Source organism: Nicotiana sylvestris, chromosome 1 (genome assembly GCF_000393655.2).
Source record: "Nicotiana sylvestris chromosome 1, ASM39365v2, whole genome shotgun sequence".
Lineage (NCBI taxonomy): Eukaryota > Viridiplantae > Streptophyta > Magnoliopsida > Solanales > Solanaceae > Nicotiana > Nicotiana sylvestris.
This window is the reverse complement of record NC_091057.1, coordinates 184,279,605-184,290,474: the sequence shown is the minus strand read 5'-3', so window position 1 is coordinate 184,290,474 and position 10,870 is coordinate 184,279,605. Positions and strand designations below refer to the sequence as shown.

At 32.6% G+C, this 10,870-nt stretch overlaps 2 protein-coding genes across 2 annotated transcripts; both read right to left on the bottom strand.

Moving 5' to 3' along the window:
* Positions 1 to 1,571: 1,571 nt before the first annotated feature.
* LOC104221326 (auxin-induced protein 15A-like) lies at positions 1,572 to 1,886 on the bottom strand. The gene has a single exon (XM_070157602.1). It carries the CDS (start codon positions 1,884 to 1,886, stop codon positions 1,572 to 1,574), a length of 315 nt encoding a protein of 104 aa, XP_070013703.1.
* A 6,912-nt stretch (positions 1,887 to 8,798) lies between these two features.
* On the bottom strand, positions 8,799 to 9,101 carry LOC104221325 (auxin-induced protein 15A). The gene has a single exon (XM_009772367.2). The coding sequence runs from the start codon at positions 9,099 to 9,101 to the stop codon at positions 8,799 to 8,801; it is 303 nt and encodes a 100-aa protein (XP_009770669.1).
* Positions 9,102 to 10,870: the final 1,769 nt, after the last annotated feature.

The following is a 10,870-nucleotide window of genomic DNA, read 5'->3' as shown; positions in this document are numbered from 1 at the left end:
TAAAGTAGGTATATTACATTTAATTAATCAAATGTATCTTTCTTCACACCGCTTTTCCACCGCAAATTAAAAAAAGGCCAAAAAGGAAAATCCAGCCATGCATGCAGAAGCAGTCTTGAGTATTGCTACCTATCTGTTTCCCCAGAACTGGAGACTAAAGAGCTAGAGGAACCGGAGATTATTGGTGGCAACTAGTGGGGGCAAAATGGTTAAAAGAAAATAGTTATCCACCCATATACATTAAAAAAAGGGTTGGATAATAATTTTTTTAAAAACAGGTCAAATATAGATAAGAACTATATTATCCACTTAGAAAATGGATAACTAATGGGTTTAACTTTTACATGTAAAACCTCAAATATGGGGTTCCTTTAAGTTTGGGAGACTAGGAATTCTCCCAAAAGTGATCATATTCATGAAGCCATGGATAATATATATGGATATTCATATTATCCGACGGCTAACCCGTATTTTATCCATATTAAATATGGACATGGGTCGGATAGTTATCCGTTTTTGCACTACCCATTTTCGACCCGTTCATATCCAATCCGACCCGACCCGACCCGACCATTTGCCACCCATTGTGGCAACACATTTATTGCTAAGAAACGTATCCTTTATCCATCTTTTCAACCAAGTATTCTAGCGTCAAAGTTATTTAATATGATACGTGAATCAACTTGCACATATCTCGATTAATTTAGTGCACCAATTACTAATGTCACTTTTTTACTAGCCCCCTTGGTTGCATATATATAGGAAAAGGAAGGGTTAATCTAGAAGTATATTATTGAAATGAAGATGAATGGTAAGAGATTTGGAAAAAAGGAGGATTGCGACACAATTCACATGTTGGTATATATGTGTGCTGAATTTTTATGAGAAAATACAAAGAAAGTCGTCTACGAGTGTTCGTACATGCATGGCAGTGTAAAATATGGAGTAATAATTCAGAACAACAAGCGTGTATATTTACTTTTAGGCAAACGTCACTCATTAGTTTCCTCTCCCTTCTCTTTTCTCTTTCATTTTTTGATATATTTCTGAGCATAGAGTTTTTAAAATAATTTATCCGTTGGATCAATCTAATTAATAGTACAGTACTTCTTAACTTTGAAGATAAACTTGCATTTCATCAAGGCTCAGATGAAAAAAAGAGAATACAATAAAATCAACAATGTTATTAAAGGGTCAAAATATTTTTCAAAATTGTGAAAAAAACCATATACATTGCCCGTCTAGTGCAATAACAGCACACCAAATAATGATCCTAGAACACACAATATGCTACATTGTGCTAGAGAATTTGACTAAAAATATTGGAAGAATGTATATAGGCATGCAGGTACTCAGTGTGGATTTAATTAAGAAGGTATGAATTCAGCTGATGAACTCATAATTCTTTTACATAAAATTTAGACGTATAAGTGAAAAAACCACTAAATTACAATAAATATTTAATTCTGAACTCATAATTTTTAAAAAAGTACAATGAGTTCAGCAATAAGAACATCAAGCCACTCTTGAAGCCGCCACTGCATGTACAGCTAACAAAATAATATTCTTCACTATTGACATTTACTGATGAGATTCAAATGAGAAGTGATAGTGAGGAATGTATTTTCACTGCATGGGATAGTAAGACCACCCATTGGATGATTAAATCCATATTCATCCTCTGCTTTCCTCAACAATTCTTGAAATAAAGGATGTTCCAAATATGAAATTGGTACTACAAACCTCCTATGCTTCTTGTAATGGCTCTCTCCTACATATACTGCCACGTGTCCTTTGGGTATTATCTCTGCAGCCAACTCTTTTCTTGGTCGGACAAGAACATTATTCTTAGCTTGTCGAATCATTGCCCTTATACCTATCCCCATCATCAACTTTTCTTAGAATCTTTCTTGAAAAAAAAAAAAAGAATATAGAGTCAAGCTACTCGAGAAGATTAGCAGTCTAACCCTATTGGTTCTGACTTCCTCAAATTCTGGATCCGACTCTCAACTTTATTGATTCTCTTAAGTTTCTGTTGATTCTCCTAAATTTCTTATTCTGCTGAAGGCTTATGAATCGTTTTTCCAATGTCTCGAGAAGAGTGCTAAAATAACAAGTTATAATTAAGTGTATTTTCAAGTGGAGAAAGAAGTGAAGGGAGAAGAACTTAAAGAAGCTATAGCAGCTTGTTTAATGTGTTTGAAATGATTGGTGAACATGTCTATATATATATATATATATAGGGGTTGTGCTATTGGTTAATTTGTATGAATTGATTATTATGATATGGAAAGAACATGAGAACAGTGTGGGACCAAAGTACACCCTAACAAAGCACGACGGTGGATGTTTTTTTTCTTATTTTTCTTCCTTTTGCATTATTATAGCAGTGATCTCATTGCTTATCAGTTGGCTCCCCCAACTTGTTGCAGTATGAAAGATTGAATACTTTTTTCATAAATGTAATAATAATAGTAGTATAAGATATATTTATTATATGGTGTGATAGCCCATAGGTTTTTTAGCTCATACCGCGTACCGCTCTGTAGATTCCCAGCTATTTTTTAGCTGCTGCTAATACAATAAAATACTTTTGATATGTTTTGAGTCTTGAGATTGTTATTTTTCTTTATTTATGCTCCGTGACGGTATAAAGTATCACTTTAGTTTAACTGTTTTATTTTAACTTTCGCTTTAGTTCTTTTTACGCTCATTGAAAAAAATATAAGGTATAATTTACAAAGTTTCTCCTATTAAATGCTTTTTGAGAATGAACGATATTAAAAAAATACTATTTTTTTTAATATTAAAGATGTAGTTGGAAATAAATAATAATTTTAGTCTTGAAATATTACTGAAGCAACGATTATTTTGTGAATTTTTTTGAGTTAAAAGCTCAATTAAAATGGGAAGGAGGGAGTTCCCTTCGTTTCAATTTAGATGATTTAGTTTGACTTGGTACAAAGTTTAAGAAAAGAAAGAAGACTTTTGAAATATGTGATCCTAAAATCATAAGGGGGCAAAAGTTTTGTAGGGTGATGACATTTTTGTGACTATAAATGCTTATTATTAAGGGTAAAGAGGGTAAAATAAAAAGTTTAAAGTAAAATTATTTTTAAATATAAAAATGTGTCATTTTTTTTAAAAACACTAATAAAAAAAGTCTATCATTTAAATCGAAACAGATGGAGTAACAATCGGCTAGATCTACTAGAGTAATAACATGTTATAACAAATGAAATTTTTGGGTTGTTTTACTCTATTTCAAATATTAGACTTTTCAACCATTTTTGCTCGTGCTAGTGCCCCAGAAATTAATTACACTAATTAATTGTGCAAAGAATTTTACATTATTGATGTATATAATTAACTTAAGTTTGAGTCATGAAATTATTAGTATAATTAAGATGCAGTCCCAGCATTAAATGAGGCGCGTAAGAACGACCTGCATATTGTTGAGTCGTAGTACTTGACATGTAAGGCCTAAATTCTCCTTTAAAAAAAATTTGGCCTAATTTAATTATTTAATAAAATTCTGTTGCACCTAAATTCTTGGTATATCCTGCGCAATGATCACTTGCTAGCTGTTACCATTAAGATCGAGTGCCATATAATTAAGCACAATTACGTCGCCATTTCGTGATTAATTTCTTTTAAGTGTTAGTTTCTTGAATGATTAATGTTGAATTCTATATTTGTTCCCACCTTGCTCTCTCAATTTTGGCACTTCAACAAGAGTTAAGATCTAGTCAACAGAATATACCATTTTGTGATTAGTTTTTCAATAGAACCATATACTGACTTCTTTTTATTCGTCCTCGAATGTTGACTGATGCACTTATTTGTCTCATAACCGGATAGCTCTTACAAATGTTCCAAAGGGGGGAATGATATTACACCCCATGTTTTTGTACGTGGAAGTACGTCATAAGTAGATTGATAAAATCTCGGAAATGAGATGTTACATCCCGCATTTTCGTACGTTAAAGTTTCGTCGTACGTTAATCGATGTAAATTCGGGAATGAGATTATTTTGAGGTTATAAGTATTATTCTAGTTCAAATAAGTGATAAGTAAATTCGTGAAGGTGATTGATAGTAGGCTATAATTATACAATTTAGATACTATTTACACGCTAATTTAGCCGCACTTTATCAATGTTTAAATGTTAAAAGATAACAAAATACTCTAGTTAAGAGTTTTATGTTTTGCAGGAGCCACTCCGAGCTATGAGGAAGCTAAAGAGTGTTTTGGAGTCAATATGGAGCATGGAAGGCCAATCGGAGGTTAACACGGTCGAAAAGGAGAAAGAAAAGCAAGTGGCGAAGTCCCCTCCAGGTGCACGGCCGCGGATTGACCGCGCATTGGCCACACACTGAGGTAGAACACTAGGCGAAATCCGTGGCCGCAGACGAGCTCCTGGAAGCCAATAACCCAGGGTTAATTATATAATTTCTAAGGCGACTAACCTAAACCTATATGAAGCCTAATTCGCCCAGAAGAGAGACATAGCTATTTTCAGAGAAATTTTGGTGGCAGGAACACGGGAGGAAGACAAAGAATTTCCTTAAGAGTTTTCATATTCTTCTTCTTAATTCCATTGTTGATTATTACTTTCTATAGTGTATTTTTATCTATTAGTACGAGTAGCTAAACCCGTCATCTAGGGTTGATGGAACTAATTGTTGGATGAAGTCTTGACTCTGTTTTGATATAGTTGAGCCGTTTTTACTCTATGATTGTTCAACTACGTGTTGTCTTGTGATTAATTGAAAGGGCCCTTGATTAATCGTGTCTAGTTATCTTGTGTTGCTTGAGAAAGAACACTTGGTTAGATTGTTGTTGAACAATATCACTTTCGGGTAATTAAGTTAAGAGATTAATTACTTGAATTTAAAAGTAGGGTTAGAGATAACGAAGCTTTGATGGGATAATTCTGAGTTGCATAAAATGTAAACTAGAGTAGTTCGAGAGAATGCTTCTAGTAAATTATAGTAATTGATCGATTGATAATTGTGGTAGCCCAGAACTCATACTCCTTATAGAGTGTTATGGCGAAATTATAGCTAACGTTTCCGGAATTAATCTGACAATTAGGGAAATCAATAACCATAGACCATTTTACCATTGAATTCAACTCTATTCTTGATTATTGCTAGATTTATTGTCATATTTCCTTAGTTAACTAAATGCTACTCATTATTCATTAAAAATCTTGTATCCGGGAAAATGTATGAGCTTATCATTAGCAGTGTTAAAGTTGTAGTAAATAGGTTAGTTCCCTGTGGGATTCGATCGGACTTGAACCGGATTATGTTTGCAGTGACCGCTTAGTTCTTCTTACAAGGCATAGTTGGGCGTGATCAGTGATAGGGTAAGCGAATCGAAGAAAATGAGTTTCGTCGAAGTTTGACAATTTGGGATAAAATACGATCCGGGCTATAATATCTGGTATTTATAGACTAATACCATACAAGGTACCACATGACTATGATAGTAAGGTGTATAAAGTATGTTAAAAGTGAGTAGTATTTTAAGTAATTTGAGATAATTCTTGATTATGTGGATAATTGAATAATTAATAATTTTTGATGGAAAATTAGTTAATTAATTATAAAATTTTGGATAAGTTTAAACCCCCTTAATTAATGTGGCAGCCCAAGAAAGTCTTAATCAATACCCATGTAATGACTAAGGCTCATTACAATAGGTGGCCTAATTAGGGGCATTTACACAAGGTTAGTCATCCTAAGTGAGGCCCCCCACCTAAAGGTTAAAGATAACCTCTCTAATTCATTAAAGAGAGGTATCATACTTATTTTCAATTTCAAACTACATGACTACTTAATGAAATAGCAAAGAGAGGTATCATACAAAGAGAGATATCATACGAAAACTATTTAATACTATAACAACGTGAGATTTGCGATTCTGAAGGAGTACAGTGCAATCTTTCTCAAGAATTCATACAGATTTTTCCCTTTTTTGATTGTCATTACATGATTTTCCAAAATTGACGTGTGTTAGAGGGATTGTCAAGAGAATCGGCTCAGGTATTTTAAGGCTATACCTTCTTTCTTTTTGGCATGATCTATATGATACAAATGAAACGAGCAAATGCATAACTTTCATAAATGACTCTATTAATAGAAATACTAGAGATGACTATGTTCTTGATTCCCATATGTCTTATTATTCTATCGTATGTTCATGTATCTCAAAAAATACGTAAGTTGATAAAGTTTGTTTCATGATATTAATCAAAGGTAAAATGGTCTTATGACGTTTCAAGAGATTTTATTAACGTACTTCTCATGCATTACATTCATTTATATATGTGCATTGACCCATGACCAGATGACATTATATACACGTATATATGTATATGGGATATGGAAAAATGTTACAGTATTATATACGCACTACTACCTGATCAGCTGGTATATGTTGATGAATTTGCCCACAGTGGCCGAGATGATATGATGAGACGCACTCAGGGGCTTGATGATATTATGAACACCTATACCTATGCATGACACGACATTTTACGTACGTGCATGACATTATTAATGTTTCAGGATTTACAAAGCTATTTAAACTTACATGTGAAATTCTTTATTCCATGTTTCATTTATGTCTTTTATGTACTGATTTTTCTGCCTTACATAGTTAGTACATTATTCATACTGACGTCTCTTTTGCTTGGAGACGTTGCGCTTCATGCTCGCAGGTGCAGGTAGACAAGCAGACGGTCCCCCTTCTTAGGATCATTGATCAGCGAGAGTTGGTGCACTTTATTTGATCCGGAGTTGCTTTGAATTTTGTTATGATAGGTTTGTTTACATATATGGGTATGACGGGGCCCAATCCTGTCCTTGTACAATTGTATATTATGTTAGAGGTCTGTAGACACTCATGTATAATTGGGTAGTATGTGGCCTTGTCGGCTTCCAGTTTTGAATATGTAGTTGTCTATAGAAGCTTTGTCGGTTCTCCCTACGTATTTCACACGTATATGTATATATGTCTTTTGGATAAGTTTTCCTCACGCATGTTATGCTTGTAATTCAGCAGAAGTTATTCATGTTCATACATTAGTCACATGCTTAAGGGTGTTCGACAGGTAGGACTCGGGCACCCGTTGCGGCCCATCAGTTTGGGTCGTGACAAAAGACTCCTACTATCATTTTAGCCAAATAAATTTGGTCCAAAATAATTATCCTTTTTAGAAACTATGAAAAAATTAATTATCTTTTCCAAATCTAATCAGTAATTCAATAAATGATCTATACAATTAGTATTAAATGATTTTGCTAATAGACGGGTGTGCCAAAACCTTACTCCCTCCGGTCTACTTTACTTAATTTTTGGGCCTTTTTTTGTAGTCCGTAATATTTGATTTTTTCAAATATCAAAAAGAAATTATCTTCTTTTTTTTTCCGAAGTTTTAGCCTTGGAGTAAAGAGCCTAGGAGTATATATTATATTTTTAATAAATAAATTAAGGTTAATATGATCAATTTTATTGTTAATTAATGTTAAATGTGGATTCCTTAATATGTACTCCCTCCGTTTCAATTTATGTGAACCTATTTCATTTTTGGTCCGTTCCAAAAAGAATGACCCCTTTCTAAATTTGGAAACTATTTAGCTTAAAATTTCAATTCTACCACTAACGAGAAGCTTTTATAACCACACAAGTATTATGGACCTCCTTTTGACTTGTTTAGGACCACAAATTTCAAAAGTCTTTATTTTTTCTTAAATTTCGCGTCCAGTCAAATAAGTTTACATAAATTGGACCGAAGAGAGTATGTAAATAGCCAAAAAATCAATTAAAATAGACCGGAGAGAGTAAACCGTAAATAGAAAGGATAGAAGAAAGTAAACATATATTTGAAAGAGTCTTAAAGTTTTTAAAACCATCTAAATTGGACGTAGTCTAATTTTACAAATCTTAAGCAAGCTTGACATGTGCCGCTTACATTAATTATTTCAGCCATTCCATCTTCAAATCCTAACTATTGATTTGCTAATCTTGGATTCTTGATATTTAAAAAGTCAAGTTTGACTAGGATCATTTAGCTCATTATTTGTCTATAATATTCTAGTACTTACACAAAATCAATAACCAATCGGTAAGCATAATAGTCCAAAGACTTGAAAATGGAGTATTCTATAATATCTCATTCATGTGCGCCTAATCATATGAGATCTAAAAGTTTGACCCCCATCCTTCTTTAGCTGTATCTAAATATAATAAAATTCCAACTGATCTTCACTCAAAAAACTATCAAATCTTTTCCAGAAATTTGTCCGTAATCATTTGGAGATGCCATTACCAATTAGTTCAACTGCAAATAATTGCATTTCCCCCTATTCTTTTGGTTGTCAGTGCACCTAACCTAGCTAGTGATCTTTTCCCCCATCATTGTCCAGTTAAAATAAGTCAGAGTATAAAAGAAGGAAAAGGAAATTTAAGTTTACATATGAAAAGACTAATTAATTCATTACAAAAAAGAAAATAATTCTGAACTCTATTTTGAAGAGTGCATGTACAAATTACACTTAGGAAGATGTACAAGGGACAAACTTGACAGCAGTCCACATTACAAAATTGAAGTGAGGCTGACTTAGTCATCTCTCTCAACCAATAGTCTTGGATTCTGATAAGTTCTACGCGGCGCAAATCCAGATTAGTTACACCAGTGAATTCTGGATACCGAACGATTATACCAAAAAAAAAATCACTAAACCTATGGGATGGAAAATCATGGTTGAATTACAATTCTTTCAAGTCTATGATGACTTGAGTAAAGAAATGAGACTAATGAAGTAATCTTCACTGCATGGAATAGTAATACCTCCCATGGGATGATTGTATCCGAACTCTTCTTCAGCCCAATGCAACAAATCTTGAAATAAAGGATGATTTAAGTAAGAAATTGGAACAACAAATCTCCTATATGTTTCACCAACATAAACTACGAAATGACCCTTTGGAACATCATTTGTAGTAGTTGAAATGCTTCCATTTTTGGGTGAAATTGTTCGTCTAAGCTTCTCTTTGGCATTAGCTATTCCAACAAAAGCTCTTCCCATATTTAAACACAAAGAATTTGTAAGATTTAGAACTAAATTGAAGCTTTAAAGTGTATTGAAAATGAAACTAACTTGTGTTTGAAATGGAAGCTGGAGAACTAGACTATATATACAGACACTTCAATCCTCAAATTGGTAATAAAGAAAATTATGTGTGAAGTTGGCAAACATATCAGGTGAAGAAATTGGCAAAAGATCACATGGTTTTGCCTAATTTATTTCAGGACATCATGTCCTACCACTTTAGGGGTACAAAAATAATAAGCATATTGCACTATTTAAAAATGTGATATGTTGATAAAGATACTCTTACTTCAACTTTTCAAATTTTAAATAAGATGATCATATAATTTTAATACGGTGTGAGCGATATATTCTGAATTTCACTATCCCTACTCCCTTCGTTTACTTTTATTTGTCTAGTATCTAAAAATAGATTTTCACTTTTACTTGTCACTTTTAGCATATCAAGATAAGACAAATTTTTTTTCCTGTTATACCCACAGTATTAATTATTCATTTGAAATTATTTTCTCAAATCCATTAAAAATATACATCAATTAATATGAGTATCATGACAAATTATACACTCTATTTATCATTTTTTAAGGGGTGTGCAAAGTCCATAATTGATAAGTAAAAATGAACGAAAAAAGTATTATAAAAGAATTTACACATACTTAACTCATAAAAAAAGAATCAAGGTCGCACGTAAAGGAATATATTATATCCATATTTAAGCAAACACAAATATACTCTATCAAACTTAAGCATATCGATGAAATAGTTACACTGTGTGACTCATTTTTTGACAAATAATTTACTAACTGCACTACCAGTACGGTTGTTTATCACTTTATTGATATCGAAAGATGTTTCTCGATTATGTGAGGATAGCAAGTAGCTCTTTTTCCTATTATAGAGGCATTGAATCTAGACTTTGGCTTTGTTTAATAATGAATGAACTTTGCCAATTTACCAGCAAAAGTTAGTGGGGTCATTTGGATGATTAATTCTGATTCTTGAAACTAGTGCCTCAGCTTGCACTTTTTTCTCTAATTAAAGTCTGGTTCGTTTATCAAGAAATTTGCTTGGTTGCTATGTTCAAGACTCGAGTCATTTACATGGGCTCCGAGGTAAATGCATCAATGGTAATTACTCTCTCCGATCTAAAATAAGTGATTTTTTGGTTATTTTTACATATATTAAGAAATTCGCATTTTAATATTAATTAACAATAAAATTGACCGTATTAACCTTTATTATCTCTTCACATATATATTCCTAACAATTACTCCAACATTAATTACTCCAAGGGTAATGTAAGGAAAAAATAATTAATTCATTCTTGAAATCTGAAAAAATCATTGATTTTGGACCACAAGAAAAAAACCAAAAAATCACTTATTTTGGACCGGAGGGAGTATTTGTTTTCTTGGGGAAAAGAATTAAATTAAAATCGTGAAATATTTGTATCCAACAACCTGGTGTAATCATTTTTGGTTCCTAAACAGAATTTAATCTTATTATTTGTGAAATCCTGTTGATACATAACATAAAAATCAGAGCTATTACTTGTGTATCAACTCTAGTACTTTGAAGAATAGTTTTCATAAATGAGTTGCTCTTCATGTACAAATATATTATTTTTTTTTCAGCTCAATAAATGCTCAAGACGAGTGATGTTTGATGCACTTGGGACGTAGCCTTTGTTTCCTCTTCATTTCCATATTCTATATAGTTATATCACTATCATCAGCCATTTATGG

Bases quoted from the DNA above. Each gene is read 5' to 3' on its own strand.
- LOC104221326 (XM_070157602.1), bottom strand. From the start codon at position 1,886: ATGGGGATAGGTATAAGGGCAATGATTCGACAAGCTAAGAATAATGTT.
- LOC104221325 (XM_009772367.2), bottom strand. From the start codon at position 9,101: ATGGGAAGAGCTTTTGTTGGAATAGCTAATGCCAAAGAGAAGCTTAGA.